At 35.2% G+C, this 21238-nt stretch overlaps 1 protein-coding gene across 3 annotated transcripts in view; it reads right to left on the bottom strand.

Moving 5' to 3' along the window:
* The window catches only part of LOC150107325 (protein grainyhead-like), a 185120-nt gene that overhangs the window by 65739 nt on the left and 98143 nt on the right, over positions 1–21238 (bottom strand). For all 3 annotated transcript variants that reach the window (XM_090391810.1, XM_090391812.1, XM_090391811.1), the window contains exons 4-6: positions 12737–12909; positions 5924–6015; positions 4916–4986 (exon numbers count right to left, since the gene is read on the bottom strand). In XM_090391810.1, coding sequence (XP_090247936.1) covers positions 4916–4986; positions 5924–6015; positions 12737–12909 — 336 coding nt within the window. The remainder of the gene's footprint in view (positions 1–4915; positions 4987–5923; positions 6016–12736; positions 12910–21238) is intronic.

The raw sequence follows: 21238 nt of genomic DNA, 5'->3' as shown, positions 1-21238 counted from the left end.
ATTTCATCCAGCTGAACTAAGGTACCCTTTAATTATATTCTGCTTGGAAGTTAATTCAACATTCAAGTGATAATGATTACGACAAGATCCTTGGAAGTTTTTTGTTGTTGTTGTCTGTTTTTAATTTCATGCAGTTTCTTTTAATAAAGTCAGAATACTATGAAACCCAAATACGCCTAAAAAGCCTTCATTAAAATAATTTTTTTAAAAGAATAAGAATATTGAGTGAGCTATTTGAAAACAAAGCGATCTAACGCGCACCTGCAAATAGCTCTATTTGGTTGCTGTCAGTAGGATCTCAGCATTATTTACGACCGTGACTTCAGTGCAAATGAACAGAAAGATACAGAAATGCAAAACAGAGTCGTGTTTGTGTGCGGCATACCCGACAATGTTATTTACTTCTATCAACAATATACGTCAGCATATCAATCACAATACGAGGCGTCAATGACCCTTTGCGGGTCTCCTATTTTAACTATCAGATCTTCTGCGAGACAAACATCCCCCCCCCCTCCTGCAATGGTTCGATTTCGCTGCAAGAATTCTTCCCTTCGGGTGTATTTCCACCTCACGTGCGCATTCCTTGTCCCGAACGCAACTTTCATGGAGGACATTAATCAAATCCCGGAACCGACACACACACACACACACTGCGGCAAAGGAAGAGTGACCCTCTAAATTACTCTCGTGACGTCTCCCAACTTCCCGAGCGATTCCATGCAGGTGTGCCGAAGAGCCACTTCCGATTACCAGCTCGTCCTTAAGATCGGGTCATAGGTCATATTTACTGTTACCACACAATCAACCCTCCCCGGCATCAGTCTCGTGGTGCCGTTCGTTTCGATGTGAATAACCGACTATATTAAGGTGGGAGTGAAGGAGGAGCGCAGGGGGGGGGTTGTTCTGAGCCTTCGTACACTTTGGTCGCTTGGAATTCTAATAATGGCCTAAACTAAAAGCATGCAAATCACCGAAACTACCCAAAGATTAAATTTTAGACTCTGTCGGATGATAAGGATCGGGTGTGTGCGAAGATAAGTTAAAATGGTGGATATTCCCTATTTATGAGGCAAAGCTAATAGAGCAATCGAGGGTCTGGATCTCAGTCGAAGCCACATTTCAATCATTAAATTACCCCCCCCCCCCTTCCTGATATAAGCAATTCAAACACTGACCGCGCTGAAAACAAAAGAAAACTGAAAATACTTGAGATAATGTACATTATGGACGATAGAGGGCACCACATCAGCATGTTTTGAAATGCAGTGGACGAGAATATAAGCAACTTAATATCATCAATTATCATAAGTAAAATATGTTGCATATATTATTTATTTTAATTTAATCTTTTACTATTAAATTATATTTTTATTATAGGTATATATTTACTATTAAGTAAATATATACCCATAATATATTACTACAAATTATATGCAGAGATTGAAATGCATGAACTGATTCAGAACGAACGATTTTACAAAAATGAAAACAATTTAATTTATTAATATGAAACCTATTTTGATAAAATAAAGTCATCTTTAGTATCTTAATATTTTTTTTAAAAAAATTATTTAGATACTGAAAGATAACTTTATAAAGAAAACAAACTTTTCAAAAAGAACGTTTTAAAGAAAAAATATATAAATACTCTAAAATGAATTTTATTGATCCGTTATTTTATTTTTATGGTTTTAGTATTAGTAACTGAATCTTCTAGATTTAAATAAAACACTTCTGAAATTTAAGTAATTTATTATTATTATTATTATTATTATTATTATTATTATTATTATATTAAACGAAAATGTCTCAAATTTTCTATTTTTTTTTTAAATTTATATCTCCTAAATTTAAAACGTAATCGACATTTTTATTAAACACCATTATAATATTTAAATATATTAACTACATTAATTGAGACACAAGTGAATAACAGATGACGAAATGAAGTCTTTATTTTCATACGCACGTATTTACTGAATCTACATTCATTGTATTGTATTTTTTACGTCCTTCCTGAAAATAAAATCTCCAATCAAAGTAATTACTATAATTAACCTCTCAGTGGCCTAGAAACTAGGACGACCGAAATAAACTTGCTCATCATTCTGATAAAGAACTGTGCCAGTTCAGCTAACCCTGGCCTCATTAGCATACTTCCAACCTTTCCACTTTCTCCGTGACCTCTGACCGAACGGTAAGGTGGCATCCAAGGCTTTCATCCCCCCCCCCTTGCTCTTTACTTACAAATTGCACAGACAACTGTAGCACGTAGAGAAACAAAGTATCAGCGCTTAGAAAACCATTATGTATGTGTTAATGACTGCTACCAACACGCACACCATTGTTGGAACAACAATGGATTTACAGAGTTTATTTTTTCTTTTTCAGTATCTAACAATACAGGAAACACAAGCATACGACAGATTTCTATTGTTGATATACTTGCTATGACATACATGTGGAGACTTCTTTGCGGTAATGACATCCGACCAATGATAACCACTAGTTTATTAATGTAGGGAACATTGAAACTGCGTTTTGTCAAATATTATTGAGATTCGAAGATGATTCTATCCCTGTTAGAACCTTCGGTATCAACATTTGCTTAGGAGTAAATGTTCTTTCCGACCAGCTCTTTTTCCAGGTCTTTCCGACCAAAGGGCTTCGTCTATACTGATTGAGCTACGGAGGTTCTGAAGGTGGAATTGACGAGGAAATAATGTAAAGATTGACAAAAGCAAATACTGCTTTCAGAAAATTAAATATTATATTAAAATCATCCAAATATCATAATAAAACTTAAATCAACATTTCTAATAGCAATTTTAAGGCCGTATTATTGTATGGATCACAGAACACAGATCGAAATGGATTGGACACGTACTGAGAATGGACAGCAGACAGATTACAAGAGCAGCAGCTTTGAAAAGCCTAAATTGACTTGGCAGAGAATGATAGACAAGAAAGAATGGCTGGTTGAGAGAGTTGGAGAGAAGCGAAGCAGAACTCGGTATAAGACAGAGTTGCTTGGAAGAAAATGATTTCGGCCTTATGTACCATGAGGTACTAAGAAGATAAATAAGCAATTGGATCCGGATTATAGAACTTGTTGCTGTTCGATAGTCCAGAAACCGGTGACCAAACACGGGACTTAATCAAATACTTCAGGCTTCCAATCAGCTTATGGAATTTTCCTACATCAAGAAGATCTGCATAATATCGGACTTAGAGTCCATCTCGTTCGTTACATTGAGAGCTTTACGTTAAATGCTCCCCCCCCCCTAGATTTCTACAAGATATACTGAAAGATTTTAAAAAATCAACGTCATGAAGAAAATAATGTTCATTGAAAAATCTGAATAGTTAATGGATAAAATTAGATGAATCCGAACAATCTGTCTCACAAATCACTCGATTAATCTCATAAGTCCCCCAATAAGCGAACGAACATCCTTAAAGAACACACGGACCAAAATACCGTTTGCGACTGCATTTTCTTCAACCCCACTGTCATCCCTTCCACGTATTCTTCTTCCGGATCAAGACAATTTGTGGCTTATTGCACGCATGTGCAAAGAGGCCACCCCTCACGATAGATAACGCGTGATGGTCACGCGCTAACCGTAACAGCCTGCTTATGGTAGTGGATCACGGAATGTGCCTTTATAGTCAGGTCAGACGTGGCCTTTCAGAGTGGAAGTATGAGATGACGTTCTGAGATCCATAATAACAGGATCTTAGTTCGGCCTTGAGAATGCAGTTTTCGATTAAGGGGAAGGAGGCGAGATGGTGTTCGGATGAAACTAACAATCCATCAGAAAGACCACGTAAAGTCTAAAACTTAGGAAGAAAAAAAAAAAAAAAGGAAAAACGGGATGTCATACTGATCACACGTTCGTATAAAACAATGAACACGTGACGATTGATTAACTCCATAAATTAGGTTTAGTATAATATTTCAGTCTATAATAGTCATAATTTTCTGTGTAGGATGTAACCACTAACTATTACCGAAGTTCTGGATTGTCAGCTCCAGGAGAAAAATGATTATAAAAACCTTGACGTTACAAGTGGGGTCCCTAAGAGGTACCTTTCTGTAAAACAGGGCACGCAAGACGTGTTGTGTAGTGGTTATTGTTACATTTATATATATATATAAAAAGTATAGGAAATGTTTCTGCATAGATACGGTTAATTTCGGAGTATATTTTAAACGGTAAGCCTAGCTGATTAGATCTTAATTGATTGTAGAACGAGCAGTGTAATTAGCAATCTATTGTGTTTAAAACATTAAGAACCGAGATTAGGACAGCCAAAAGAAATTTCACACAGTGATTAAAGAACCCTTTCGTTCTCTTTCCAGCTTCAGTAAATAGTCAAATGCCAGTCCCGAATAATTAGTGATAATTGCATGGATAACCAGTTTAAAATGGAAATTTCGGTTTTTATGGGGCGATATAAGTGATCACGCTATCAATGGCCAAAGTACAAGATAGCCTCCCTCTTATTTCGGTAGCAGCATGCACCTTGCGATAACGATTATCAAGTATGAAGAAGTTCAATTATATTTAGGTATAAGAAGAATGATGAAATCAATCACGAAAAAATTCTTTTGTGTGAGAGAGAGAGAGACGTTCAGTTTAAAATGTAGGCTAGTCGAGCTAGCATGAGCTGTTCGACCTTGATCTCATCACCGCCTGTAGCCTTCCCATTTGGCAGGCTGCTTTTCACTTAAAGATACTTCGGTTAATATTACCGGAAACCAATGTACTCGTTAAAAAAACAAACAATAGATTGCACGCTTTAACAAACAGAATTCTACTTAACAAATGCCAATCATAACCATGACATTATGGAAATAATGCTAGAAATTACTGCGCGAACGTCATTGAAATAATGCCATAGTTACCTTCACAGTTGGACTCTTCAATGATTTCTCAGTGTCCGGGATGTACTCCAAGGTGATACCGTAAAACTGTCCTGAAATTAAAAGGAAAAAAAAAAAAAAGCAGTTATAAACCAAATAATAACGGCGCAATATTAAAACTGACTACATATGAATAATATGAATTAACTTTCCCTTTTTTTTTCGTTATTAATATTTTCCAGTTAATGCCTCTCCCAAAAATGTTAATCTTGACATAAACCTCAGATGAAGTAGCATTTTAATAGAATTAAATCACGAGTTTTCCAAATCTCTAACAGGGATTAAAGAAATCCTGAGTTATATCTTTATTTAAATTAAGAAGGAAAAGTCGGATACCAGAAGCGTGAGAAAGGGGTAGGCGAAATTGGCGGCGCTACGAGGTCATCACTTCGAACCACTTGTCGTTTAAGAGAGAGCTCTTCATCCCACCCAATGCACACGTGCGCAAAGGTGTTGTAAATCCTCCCTTCCTTGGGGTACCACCACGCCATCACCCACCTCTGGTGACCTAGTTTTTATTTTTGTAGATTAAACCTCATCACTTCCCGAGTCAATCCATGTAATTCGGACTTTCCTTCTTACACCTGAACGCTTCAGTGGCTTTGAAGATGGGAAACACGGAGCATATTTACGACACTCCGACAGGGTGCGGTGTGCCCTAGAGACATTTCGAATGTCCTTGGCCTTTTTGTGTTACATATCATCCGATTATTATCTGGGTTCGTTCTCCAATAGGGTTTTTGCCTTTGCCACTGGCCTTGTAGAATTCCGAAGTGTGTTTCATCAGAACACACACACACATCTTTCTCACCGGAATGGATAAGAGAAGGGGGGGGATGATATAATAAAAAATAAAAAAGGGTTTCCAACAAGGAAAACGCTTTTTTAGATAACTAAAACATTTCGTTTTAACATGGCAATGTGTTAAATCGAAAGAGAAAATTAAAACAAGATAATGAGATGAGAATTTCTCATTAAATATAACCTCACCTTTATTTATATAAGTAATTCGATCGTCTTCCCTTCTCTGGCTTGTAGAAATGGGAGATTCTAGGTAGTAACGGAAACCAACGTCCGAATGTCTAGAACGTAAAGAGAGAGATTATAATCAGTGCAAGGTTATTTTTTCTGGCCTCACATCAAACAATCGAAGGCTATTTCACATTTAATGGACATTTAATGACTTGTAAGAATTTCTGTCGTTACTCAGTTTCCTGGTTGATCTATTAATGAACTACCTGTACATTAATTAATTATAACATTCTCATCTACTATCGATATAAGTTTGACACATATTGATTCGAACTGCATTTTTTTTTTTTTTTTACTCTCACGGTCATTCTTTGCGAATGCTTCTGATTAGACCAGGCTGTGTACTGAATCATACTATTAAAATTTTTCGCTTATTTCAAATAACGTAACAAAGCAAGAAATATATCGCTAACCATCCAATTATTTATCCTTGACTTGAAAGTTGCGTGTCATATTATCACCATGGCAACCGTATGTATTACGATCAAGCTTAAGGAATAATAAATAAAAATAAAATAATTGTCTTTAGATTTTCATGACCTAGTTTTCTGCTTTTTCAACGAATTGTCATTTGAGTTTGAATTTAAGAAACATTGAAAACCTTTTTATTTTTCTGTTGATTGATTAGTATATTACACTCTCCAATATAGCCTGTTCGTGTTTTACTAAACGTAAAGAAATAATAAACACGTTCACAAGAAACGATTTCGCAACATCTAAACAAACATATTTTTGAATAACGCGAACTTACAACGAATCAACCGCGCTTAGCCATACAAAACGCAAGTCGTCAATTTACTCCCTACAAAATGTTACACATTGCTTAAACTGTAATTACTTATGTTCCTACATTAATCAATTCATTTCTCCTTAGTCTTTATAAGGACTAGTTTAAAGGGGTGAAGCAAGAATGCTTTGCATCTTCCCCGTTACCTGTAGAGGAAAGTGTAGGGGTAAAGTGTTATTGAGCTACTAAAGCTCTGATCATGGCAGGAGGGTAACAGCAATAGCCGAGCCTCAGTTAGAACTTCATTGGCTACAGCATTGCCATCCATTACCCTCTAAGGGTATTAATCACCACTTTAAGAGAGTGGTTGGAAACACCACCCTCTTCAAGGTGTAAAACTTATTCAGCATATTTTCAATAATAAATATATTAGTTTAAAAATGGTGTTGCAACTCATTTTATTAGATCTCGAAATTTTTTAAAGAAATTTAATAAAATAATTAATTTTAGAAATATTAATTAAAATACATTTATAAAAATATTAGGTTTTATCTTATTTTATTCCTTATAGAATTTAAATTTCCAGATAATATTAAAGTAATTATCTTTAATTGTTCATATGTTTTTATTGGTAATTGTTTAAGTGTTTTTAAGCGATCATAACCAGTAAAATTATCATTTTTGCGATGTTAAAAATGCAAGGAACATAGAAGGACGTATATCTTGTTAGTTACTTATAATGAGAACTTAGGTAATGCTAGAGGACACATTAGTTCCAAGACGCGAATTATCCTTTAAACAATGTATGTCACGAGATTGAAGTAATTTTCCGCCTGACATTGAACAAAAACAACAGCTCATCTCCAGCACACACTTCACTGCTCACGGTCTTAAAAAGTAAAAGAAAAAAAAAAGGGCTCATTAAGTTCACTGCTAACATAAACACGAGTATTGTTTTATGAAAATATTAGACAAAAAGATGTTTTTATAAAACCTTACGTTGCTAGGGTAACCATGCATAGTTACTGTAGAATGTAGAAATTACGATATTTAGGGCTTCCTGCATACACAATTTCGCAAGAAATGTATTGTTGTTCTTAGAAATATTATTTAAACTGGGATGATTTCCAAGGTCTTGGATAAATATGTTGTGTGCGCAGATTTAAATACAAACGTTCTCCAGTGCGCAGATTTAAATACAAACGTTCTCCAGTGGGCTTTTCGAATCTGTTTTCAAACTTTCAACAGCTTCTTTCGCTTAGTACTGAGTTAGTCTAAAACTATATTCATTGGTTTTCATCTCAGCATTCCCGATAAGGTTTGAATATCTTCTCCGTTTGCGTTTAATGTTTTCGAGTACAGCACCCATAAAGTTGAAGTTTTTTCGTTTTTTTAAATAAAAAATGCATGTTTTACAGGACAGTTTGGAGTCTTGCATCAGGCATTGAGCAAGGCTTCCGAGTAAGATACGTGATGACTAATAAGTATCATGATGCGCTTGCATCAAAAATCATTGATCCAGCATCCTTATCGGATATTCTGCATAACTCTTAATAATTCATTTGCGCAAAAAATATCTACGGAGGTGGGGGGGGGGGGCTGGAAAGTTTTGATAACACCTAGAACAAAAAATGATTAAAGCAACTGAAGTAACTACAAGAAAAAACATATCTTAAAACCCTTTAATCCCCACGTTTCATCAAATTGTGATAATTTGTTCTTCATTTAGGATATTTTAGGATATATAAGAAGATAAAACAAAATTAATTAACAATACGGATGTATTGTTATGTCACATGTTTCCATAGCAACAATCTTCCATGGTGATACGCTTGATAATATATTTGTATAAAGAATCACTGACCTAGCATCTCGATCCGATGTCCTCCATAATATCTAAAATTCATTGGCATACATATGCACAATATATATATGCACATATAATTAAGATGGTCTGATTATCTACGAGGGATGCAAATAGAGTACATTCCGGTACTCGGAGAGCACTGAAACTCTAGTTTTTTTTTTTTTTTTTTTCTGACCATGCACTGTGAAACTTTATGCATTAGACAATGTACAGATTTTTTTTTTTTTCATTTAGAGTTTAAATAAAAATCGTATACATTAATCTAAACAGCTATTAAGTCTATCACACAAGCGAATCATTGGTTGATTATTCTTAGTTGCCTCGTCGAGTTCGAAAAAAAAAAAAGAAAAAAAAAAGCACTTCCGACAATTAGATCCATCTGTCGGATGTTAATCTGCTGAATAAATATGACCTTAACAGCAAATGCATATCAAAAGCTCTGATTTATTTGCACTCATATATTAATGCCTGGATGGAACTAGTCATGGGGGGGAATTACTCTTCTACTGCGGCGTTTCTCAATCACCTCAACCCGCTTAAGTCGTGACAGAAGTTTACCAGGAACTGATGGCCAATTACTCGAAGCTATCTGATACCGAAATTCGTCTGTTCAGTAGCAGATAACATCGATTGGCTTCGGAACAATTATCCCGAGGTCAGATTCATTACGAAAATGGTCAGCTATCAGCGTAAACACGGTAGACATTCAGATCCGTAGAACTATTAATTGCCAATCATAAATACTCCCAATTAATTAGATTAAGTTACGGCCACATTGCAAAATGACTTCATTGCGAGGTCAAGATGCAGCAAGGACATCTGATAACATTTCGAAATATTTCTGGTCAATTTTTATGTAAAGAACATGCTACTCCTTTAGCATAATTTAAACCGATTTTTAAAGATTGTATCTACTTTGAAACTTTGCATCTTCTTTGTTGCAACCACACCTTGGAGTGTAACAAGCAGAGCCGTCTGGTGGTCATTCCGTAACTAAAACTTGTACAGGAGATATTAATGATCCATTAGCAAAAAATAAATAAAATAAAATAAAAAATAAAGATAAAAATCGTCTGCTTGAAGTTGTTGAGGCATTTACTGATTAGTTCAGGCAGCCGAAAAGTAGAAAATCCAGATACAAAAAGCGATATTAATTATCGATGTCATTAAAAAAATAAAAACGACACAGCCAGAAACCGACGACTTGAGGATGTGGTGGTAATCACACATCAATCTACATGTTACGTAAAAATATAGGAATACGAGAGAAAAAAATCGGTCATCTATCTTACAATAAAAGAAAATAAAAAACAACTAGTCTTAGAGATTGTGGCTTCTTTCTTTCCGGTGTTTCGTAACTAAATTGCCTTAAGGACTGCCGATAGCTGAGAATAGCGCGTTTAGGGCTATAGAGTTCCTCTCTAGTTTACCAAAATCAATCTGTGCGATATCAAAAACATGGTCTACACTTTTAGTTGCGTATTGCATATTCTAAGAGTTCGTGACCAACCCTCAAGCCGTGAGAAATCTCTTGATCTGTTTTTGTAACTAACTCAGTACTAGGCTTAAGTTTCACAGTTTACCAGCAAGATGTTCAAGTCTTTCCTATCTTCATCGATTTGTACATTATAAATGAACACTAGCATTAGCCAGCCGTGTGGCCTAAAGGAATGCTAAAACAGTTTGTACTGAAAATTATATCATCAACAAAAACAGAGTATTTTTACCACATATTTGAATTATTTTTAATATAACGTTGGAATTGCTAAGAAAACTTCTAAAACATTCACTTTGATTGATTTCACTAATGCAAAATTCCAATTTTTAATTTATAAAGTATACAACACCATAAATTGGAATTTATAATGAAGCTTTAAGTTTATTAAATGAACTCCATAGTTCAGATGAGAGGTTCAATCCAATACCCTTGGAGGGTAATGGATGGCAATGCTGTAGCCAATGAAGTTCTAACTGAGGCTCGGCTATTGCTGTTACCCTCCTGCCATGATCAGAGCTTTAATAGCTCAATAACACCTTATCCCTACTATCCCTATCATCTGAACTATGGAGTTCATTTATTAAATGAACTCCATAGTGCCATGATCAGAGCTTTAATAGCTCAATAACACCTTATCCCTACTATCCCTATCATCTGAACTATGGAGTTCATTTATTAAATGAACTCCATAGTTCAGATGAGAGGTTCAATCCAATACCCTTGGAGGGTAATGGATGGCAATGCTGTAGCCAATGAAGTTCTAACTGAGGCTCGGCTATTGCTGTTACCCTCCTGCCATGATCAGAGCTTTAATAGCTCAATAACACCTTATCCCTACACTGTCCTCTACAGATAACGGTGAAGATGAAAAGCATTCTTGCTTTGCCCCTTTAAGCCAGTCCTTAAAGTTACCCTGGAAGTCCTTTTTAGGACTTCCAGGGTAACAAATGGCAATGCTGTAGCCAATGAAGTTTTAACTGAGGCTCGACTAATGCCGTTACTCAGCCATGACTAGACCTTTTAGCTCAATAACAACCCATCCACACAGATTTTCTTCATTCAGATGACGGGATAAAGAGTCAAGGACTCAGTCCATCGCCCAGTTCTTTTAAGAACTTAAGGCACACCCCCCCCCACCCACCATCAAGCTTCTCGACACAGACAAAGGGGAAAACAAAAAGCATTTTATGTTTCATCCAGCAAGCCAGTAACGTTGTTGTTGTTGTTAAAATGCTCAAGTTCTCCCGTGTGGTGGCCGGAATAAGAATAGTCCGAACGTAAATCCATGCATGTCGTAAGAGGCGACTAAAAGGGATGCTGAGTTTCGAGAGTTCGCTCTCTCAGGTTTCTTCCGGAATTTTGCTCGCGGTGAGGGGAACTGATTTCGGGCGAGTTACCCTGGGAGAACATTTTGAGTCTCTGGGGAGGAAGTTCTCCGGGGTGGCTCGTGAGAGGCCTCGTCGGTGAACGCTTTTCCCTGGAATATGAGCGGTTCTGCTCGGTGGTGGTGGGGGCATGTCACTGAGTGGAACCAAGCTGAGTTAGACGGTCTTTCGGCCACTATTGAGTGGTCTAGAGATCGTCTTAATTTTTAGAGACGGCTTTACTTAAATATAAGCCGCAATGTAGCTCATGCATGCAGGGACGGTAACGGATGGCAATTCTGTAGTCAATGAAGTTCTAACTGAGGCTCGGCTATTGCTGTTACCCTCCTGCCATGAGCAGAACTTTATATAGCTCAATAACACCTTATCCTTACACTGTCCTCTACAGATAACGGGGAATATGAAAAGCATTCTTGCTTCACCCCTTTAAGGATTTAAAATGCTGAAAATAGAATTACAAGGACAGAGAGTAACGTGGAGGCTATGCTATAGTCAATGAAGTTTTAGCTGAGGCTGGGTATGCCGTTACCTGACCATGACCAGAACTAATAGCTCAATAACACCCTATCCATAAGTTTTCTTCTACAGATAACGGGAATATGAAAAGCATCCTTGCTTCACCCAACTTAAAATGCTGTAAATACAATAGCTATTAGAAATATTCATATTTCCATACACTGTATATATATATATATATATATATATATATATATATATATATATAATACCGCATAAATCATCTTGTTTTGAGCCAGACAGCCATGAAACTAGCTGATATATCACCATAAGTGGTAAGTTTCTAAGAATGAAGCCATTTAACAATCAGTAGGTCAGAATATTAATCGACATGCAATTACACTATTTGTGTAGGAGTACCGAACAAAGCACTGCATCAATTAAAAATACAAACCTGTTATTACCGAGTTAGGTGCGTATAATATTGGGGTGGAGTGAAATGCGACATTCAAGTACATAACGGACTCTATAAATCTGTATGCAAATTTCGAAATGTGAACGTTAAAACTGTGAATTAAAGTAGGGTCTGAGACAGAGTGAACTATTATGTGTGACTCAGAACCATTCTTCTCTTCCCTTATCTAGTGTGTCCTCTCCGGCAGGTAACTATATATTCCACTGAACTGCCGATCCCCTCACTAAACACAACAACACAGTTTTCTTTGTTATATTAAAAAAAAAAATTACTTAAATATATCTTGTTAAGGTTTTTATTCCCGCCTATGCAATTATAATCCAATCTTCTAAACACTGCTTGAGTCGTGACCAACACACTTACAGTTTAGGGATCTGGATTTTGTCTGATTCAGAATTCCGTCCATACTCATGCCACGATCTACGAGATGACTGTGACTGGGAACTGGCAGGTCGACTACCAGGGAGTACTTGAGTAGGTTGATCTGTTGACTGAAGCAAAGATTGCGTCTGAGAGAGGTCAGAATAATCGAATATCTGGAACAAAAATAAGATTTATTCTGTAGATCATTGAACAACACATATGCAAAATGTAACAATATCTATTAGGTTATCATCTTACTTTAGCATTAGTGTGGTTAAATTTATTACGTTTAGATGCATGCTGTAATCTCTGATTGAATTCTAAGTTTGCAAACTACGGAAATTGTAAAAAAAAAAAATGAAGGAAAAAAAAAAAACACTTCAAAAATGGTATACATAGCAACAATTATCATCATTAGAATCACGTGATCTTTCATTGTGACGTACTATGCCACGGAAGTGCGTGTTTAGTTTGATTCTATCTCGCGCTTATTGTAGATTTTGCATTATGTAATTGCAAACAAGACCAGCTTCGTGATCTGGTTGTTAAAATTAATAACATGACTTAGTCGAAGTACAATTGTTTGCTTTTTTTACTTCTGTTCACACTGAAAATTTATTTGCCGTAATTGACAAAAGAAATGTTTTACTTGAAGGGAAATAAGAAATGCATAAAAAAAAGATAGTCGTTATTAAGAAACTGGCAGCTGAAAAGAAAAGATATTGCAAAGTTAAGAAAGTACAATCAGGCTACAGCTTTCGAAAACGTGCTTTGGGAATTGAATATAAGGTTGTAAAAATATCACAGCAATAGAATGGAACCATTTTTCATGTGTGCGTGTGTGTGTGTGGGGGGGTATTTCAATAATGACTGTCATTGTGCAAGCATTGCAAATGATAAAATTACAAATGTTATTATTACGTGCATTTAAGAATCTCACAAAATCAAACTAGAAATAAAATTTTTAAGAGTATTCACATCCTAGATTTAATGAATTAATATCTTTTTTCCTCTTATTCATCGAGATTGAGTTCTGCTAAATTCCTCGTCTACCAGATTTCCTTTATGGCGCAGTCGGAACAACAACAACGCATAGAATTCTCTTTAGTTATAAAGATTTGGGTTTAAATCTGTCAACGATGCGTTAAATATTTCTAAATCTTTTCAACCGAAGTTTGAGGTATCCAGTCTCAGGCGAAGGTGAAAAGTTTTTCTGTAGTTTCCCTCCGGAAAATGAGGACAACTTTGGATTATTTGTATCTGGATATTTTAATGCGTATCGTGTTAAGTTTCATTTCTAAAATAAAGGCAGATATTTAAATATCTGCCTATTTAAATTATGAGTAATTTTTACGGTAAAAGAGGACCGAACATACTATCATACAATACAATATTTTATTCTTGTTTTATTATTGCAATCAAAAGTAAATTCAAACTATTGTCACGTACTTGGTAAATAAAGAAATCTCAGGTAATTAGAGCTGATCGTTAAATATCAGATAGAGATTAGACTAATTATTCATATTTAAAGAAATCCTTAGCAATAAATTCAAATAACATAACGAAAAAGTTACGAGGGAATTAGTTAAGTATGAAAAAAAAACAAAAAAAAACATATAAATGAGTAAAACAGTTTAAATAAAAATCTTAATTATAAACATTATGTCGATTCGACTTCCCAAAACAAAACTATATTAAATATTTGGAAAGAAAAAAATATACAGCAGATACAAGGATCTATCATACTGCAATATTTTAAAAATAATAATAATAAATAAATAAATAACATGGGTTTATACCTATTGATTGAACAGATGACAAACTTATAACTTTATAAGCAAGATTTTCAGTTTATGGTTAATTTATTGGCTATCAGCATTATTGATTTCATCGAGTTGGTGGATCGGAGTGTTAATTATAAATTTACAATTGAAAAATATATCTAACATCTAAAACTTATTAAGCTTCCGCCACAAAAAATTAACGGCACCTGTAGCATCATTTTTAACTTTATAGCACAATTTCCCATTTCAATATACACAAGTATAATCCGAGCGAATTACTTCATATTCTTAAAATATTTTAACTTTTTTTCATGCTACTTATCAACGAAAATTCGTAATAAATGTATACAGTAACCATATATACTCAGAAGAAAGAATACCACTCTATTTATTAGAGGCTCCTTAAAGAGTTTGAAAAAACTTTTATAGTTTTAGATTTTAAAATTTATCTTGCCTCATATATTAAGTTTCTGAGCCAACTTACGCTTTGCCCATTATTGATTTGCTCTTCTGTGCAGGGCAAAATGAGAATGTAAATTCAAACGTGTTAATTGAAGAATTATGAGAGTATGACATTTAAGTGTAAGAGGGAGTTCTTCCATATAAGTAATATTTTATGCTATGGTATGTATATATTTGGAGCTGTAAGGGATATTCTTATATTTTTATATGTTTATACATTCAATTAATTGCCATACACTTTTATTTTAAGTCTATCAGTAATACTTGTATTTGATATGTTGTGATTAATACATTTCTGTGTTATTTATTTTTTTTTTAACTTAGCAGCATGTTTACATTGTAACATATTTATCATTTTACCTAACATGAAATCACTCTTATTTAAAAAAAAAAAAAAAAAAAAAAAAACACATTTCGCATTCATTTAATGCTGTTAGATAATATTCTTGGAAGATATTCTACAAAACATCAAGCATCAAAATTATGTACATTGCCACTAGATGTCAGCACTAGTCCATTAACCAGATGCATTTCCTGTTCGTTGTACAAATCTAAGTGAATTTAGCATTTCGTTTGAGATTTATATACTGCAGTATAAGGGTGGATGTTTAGATTTGTTTGAGCTACTGAAACTTTAGTAAAAAAAAAAAGCATCGTGGCCAAAGTAATCATATGGTGTAATTGCAGATTATTTGATTATCATTAGAATCACTCAAAATTTCCATTTAAAGATAGCAAAATTAGAATGCAGCAAATCATATAACGAAAGGCGGGGTGCAGAAGTTGACCAGTTTCAGCAAAGACCAGCTGCATATTATGTTAATGTCGTGTTAACATTTAAAGGACTTCTTCGCAGGCATGCGAGGTCATTCTCCGAGTCACCACATGTCAGTAAATCCAGAAAACAGTTAGCGCAAGATAAGGGTAGCATTATTATTAGAGTCCATTTCGGTTACAGCAATTTCTAAATGATACTAAGAGATAAGGAACACCGTCTGATTTAAGTATCAACTTCTGTCTTGTGCACTGTTATTAGTATACTTCATCTTAAGGAAAATCATATGTCGTGTGTACGGTAATCTTAATTTAAATATTTCTTACAAAACTGAATAATTGCTATGCTCAGTTATAATGCAGGTGTGCATCTTATAGTTTTCCCCGTTATGAATCTTATTAGATCATTGGCTAAAAATCATTGTGCTAGTTATGACTCGTAAAAAGTGATACTAGACTTACCAGCTATGCGAACTGACTGTATTAAACACACAAAACGTGTTCATTTTCTCGGGCGTTAAAATTTAACTGGTCTTCTAAACGTAGCTGATTTGAAGAGATGTTTTGCATTTTATAAAAACCAACCAAAATTCCATTCTCTTGTCAAAGATTCTTGTGTTTGTTATTGATGCTAGATTATCTGCATAAGATGCAAACAAATGTGTTGTTACCTGGATCAGGAAATACTGAATGCAAACGACAACATTAAAATCCTACAGGCCATAATTAAATTGTTGGAGGAAGCAGATTTCCTGATTCGTAAGTAGCTTTGCCGTAGGGGAGTTTTCCTGTTACAAATTATTGGCAAGAGGAATTAACTTTAAAAATTTTAGCTGCGGAAATTTAACTCCGGTAAAAGACACATTAAGAATCCTGGAATTTGAATACAAATTCTTAAAGACAGGCGTTATCTCAGCAATGTGATTTGCCATCACTATCTTTTAATACTCGCCTTTGTTAGATGCGTTTGACACTACATAATAAAACAGTTTCATTTGTTTGATGGTTGACTAAGACGGAAGTGATGACGTCACGCTTCCTTGTTTCCATGACAACAACAGGTTCTGCAGTTGTTGTCATGGAATATACAAGGTGACATGGAATATACCCATAATTCACGGAATATTCCGTAGAAAGGGCCCCGCCTTTGTGAAGCTGAAAATGGAAGGCATTTATGCGATGTGGTTTTTCATAACCGATAAAAGAAAATCTGTTTCTTTAAAATGTTTTTTAAATGCAGTTGTTTCACGAAAACGAGTCCTTTCTACGGCATGTTCCATGACTTGTGGGCCATCCTGTGCAATCACATACCACGTGATGGTTTTTATCATGCGGCATGGGAGATATTCTGTGTCATCAACAATGAAATAGGCGCGCATCCCTAGCTCAATGGTAACGTCGTCTCCACTCCAAAGCACAGGAGCCCCGCTTACGCTACGAATAATACGGGCCACACTTTTTTTAAGAAAGGAACAGACAATAATCTTCAATTCACTGAACTTTAGTATTTTAATTATTTTTCCTTCTTAGATTATCTGCTTTTAGATGAATGAATATGAATACCTAACTTAATGATTTTCTTAAAAAAAAAAAAAAACAGTTAGAGATTCTTTGAGTGACATAAAGAATAGCAGTGAGATATTTTATTTTTATTTTGTATGGTAAGTAGAGGGCAGTCTCCGTAGCTCAGTCGGTATAGACAAAGACCTGGGTTCGATTCCCATCAGTGATGTGAGGAACCTTTATCTGGTTTCTTTTGACGAAAGGTGAGTTAGCCGGTCTCATATGGAGGTAGGGAGTTTTTTTCACCCGGAAACTTGGTTTTCGACCCCCAAAACTGGAAAACTGGACCGATGAACACACGCATCTACAAACATGTGACACACCGGGAGGCACAGGGCTAACCACCTTATCCTCCAGTTACGTTTGCGAAGTCGAAGACTACTTGGAAAGATCGTGGGCGCGTAAGTGCCTGACCACTGATAGATAGGATAGTAGAGGGCGCTGAAAATATTATTCGAAAGCCTCCATAAAATTTACTAGTTTTGAAATATTATATTCCCAATTCACAACTAGACATAACAGTCTGTTTTCCATTGGACATTCTGACATCGGTTTAATGAGCTACATCTCAAATTTTTTCCGGCCCTGGTAACACGTTTAGCCCAACTAATTTCCTTTATAATTTTGCTTATCCAATTCATATTTACAATCACAATATGAATAAACTGAATCTTTACGTCGGAGTTATTTAAAACATCAGATGAAAATGCTTACGTAAAGACTATTAATAAAACCATTCTGTACAACAAATAGTTTATTTGCTGTCGTTTCCAACATAGAATTTTGTATCATTCTGAATTCTGTCTACAGTCAAAAATAATCCGATTAAAATCCAAACTGAGAGAACGGGAAAAAAATTCTAAAAATCTCAATAGCCATATGAATAAATATCCGCCCTGACAAATCAGAGTTAATATATTAGAAACGAATGGATTGGTATGTGTTGCTTGGGCCCAAATGATTACGGTTATGACGCTATTGTGTCGGTTAATCGCGCTGACTAGTTTCTCCAGAGATACCTTTACGCCTCCGTGAGACTGGTTCACCTCACCTTCAATTGCAAACTCTTATCTAAGGTTTTTCGCGTCCTAGATGAGATTCGAACCCAGTTTTTTTTTTCCCGGCCAAAGGGAATGATCAACAATATGATGTCACAGTCGTGATTCTTCACCTTAGAAGACTCGAATTCATTTGAGTCTTCTACACAGCTATATTAGCCTTTAATCTTCAGTATGTTAAGCAAACAAGTTATTATGAAGTAAAAAGCAGTCTGACTCTGTAAACGTATTGCTGTGCGATGCCTCTTCAAAAATCAAATTTAGCCTCAAAAATCTTTCGGCGATTTCAAATGTTTTTTTTTCTTTAAAATGAACTTCATAAAGATTTACAGGTACGGTTTACCCTTATAATATTCAGGATTGCAACATTCTCTGGTGTCAGTAAACAATCCCATCTATCAATGTCATGCGGAAGATAATTAGCACTTGTCCACCTAAATCGCTATGGTTGGGAGGACAGAAAAATCGAAAAACTTACAGACAGCACCGTTTCTCCCCCCCCCCCACACACACACATCCCCTTTTCTTCGTGCATCACACATGCTGACCGGGAAGATTCTCATCTATCACGTTGGTTGAGTGAAAAACTCATCGGAATCAAGAACACTGGATTGGTGACTTTCGTGAAACGGGTTGCAGACCGAGTTTGTGAATGCACAAGTCTTTGGTTCAGAAAGGTATGTCACCTGATGAAATTATTAATGCTGCGAAGCGCACCTCCTCACTACAGCTATGACTTTCGCCAATTAACACAATTCAACCTGATATTCAGTATTTTGTAATAGAAGATGCTAGCGAGAGGAAAATCTACTACAGAAAGTTAAGGAATGCAATTCTTACTTGCTTATTCTATTCAGCAGAATGAAATATTAATTTTCTTATAGTTGTCACCAGAGGACAGCACTGGGTAATCAAGACAGTAGTAACATTCTATAACTAAGATAATTTTAACTATCATAATAAATATTAAAAATTAATTTCTCTCTAAGATATTAAAACAAGTAAATCAAAATTTTATTTTTTTCTAATTATTTTATTTTAGATTTTTTTTATATTAAATAAACTGGTATTTTCTGAACACACCTATAAGTATTAAGAATCTAAAGTATTAACACTTATACGTAAAGGTATTTTGTAATTAAATCATATCAAAGCCTATAATAAGCAAAATAAATAAATAAATACGTGAAACTATTCTTATTTATTTTAAAAAGGACTAGTTTCGTTCCACTCTCGATGAGTACTTCATCCGCTATACTTGACATGAATAATATTCAGTGAAACAAAAGAGAACATTAGAAATACATTACCTGTATTGCTCTATGAAAGGACTGCTATAGTTTGAAACTATTCTGGACTGGGCATTGTTGAGCGAGCTTATCCGGTCTCGTTTTCGTTGTAACTAAATTATAATTGAATAATAAAAACTACAGACGGTAAACACCCGGTATACTTTAGGCAGCAATGTGGTTTATATTGTGCATAGATCTGGTCTGGTTTTCGAAGTGATGCAGATACAGTGGATGTTAAAGGTTATATCAGGACTGTGAAATATAGATTACGAGGGAAGATTGAGAATTTGGGAACTGCAGACGCCAGCAAGCAGAAGAAGAAGGGTGATATGAGAGACCTAAAACTTCTGAATGGGTCATACAGGATTTCAGTTGATAGAAATTTTCATTTTATGGAAAGTGGGGAGAGGAGACGAAAATGAGTGCTGTCAAGAAGGAAGTAAGCGTTAGATTTGTTCTCTCACGTGCGTGATTGAAGTGAACTGCGTTTAGAAGTTACGAGTGCAAAAAAGCATGAATGAATTCAAGAGAAGGTGTGAATGATATGTGTCTCCCTGATGGTCTATAATAATAATAATAATAGTAATCGCTTGACATAACGTTCAGCACAACACAACGGTGTTCAAAATTTTATTTGCATAAACTACAATATTTTATATAAATGATGATGACCATGTAAAATTGTAGAGCAAATTGTCCATTTGGAAACAAAATTCGTTCCAGAGACGAATTCATATGAAATTCCATGAAAAATGTTAAACAATTTATTTAAGATTTCAGAAATAAAACACGTGAAATAATGAACATAGATATCGTGCACATAAGGTGCTCTGTTGCTATCCACTCATCTGTTAAAGAATTTTGCATGGTAATAGAAATATTTCTAAGGAACCTCTGCTATTATAGTATAATTGTACACAATTTCTATCTTCAAATAACGTAAACTGGTTATTGGAGCCTGATATTTGTGGCTTGGACTACAAGAAGATAGCAAATCATCAGAAAATGCATGATGGCCCCTTAAACTTGTTTTCTAGGCGACTTGCTGATGGTCACACTAAAAATAGGTAAACAACTGGCCATGCGGGGGGGATACTAAGAATGTAATCTACAGCTTATCGTCATCCCTCAGACTAAGTTAAAGAAAAAAGAAACTACGGAGTGATAATAACCAGCGTTGTTGGCGCTTATGCAGTTTCCACCGTTACCTGTACGGTGCACGAAGGGATCAAGGTGCCGTTGGCACATTCCAAAATGTTGGTCATGAAGAAACGTTAGTTCCATTGATTATACAACAAACTTCAGATATTTGTAAATGGATTTAATCTGCGTATGTATACGTCCTCTTCGGTATTGTTTGAATTTCCTAAGTTAAACGCTGTGTAAGCATCTGGTTTGGCGTAGATGGCTTATGCACGTTTACCGACGCAATCCTTTTTTTTTTTTTAATCGAAACTTTTGATGATAATAATCCCCTTCCGATTTATATTTCATAGATTAAACATTGCTTTACCGTTTCTGAAGGAAGCAACATCTCTTTGGTGGGATGTGGGCATAAGAATTTAGAAT

Source organism: Typopeltis vanoorti, chromosome 4, assembly GCF_054136105.1.
Source record: "Typopeltis vanoorti isolate ZY-2024b chromosome 4, IOZ_Tvanoo_1.0, whole genome shotgun sequence".
Lineage (NCBI taxonomy): Eukaryota > Metazoa > Arthropoda > Arachnida > Uropygi > Thelyphonidae > Typopeltis > Typopeltis vanoorti.
The sequence above is the reverse complement of the archived record's forward strand: the minus strand, read 5'-3'. Positions and strand labels throughout refer to the sequence as shown.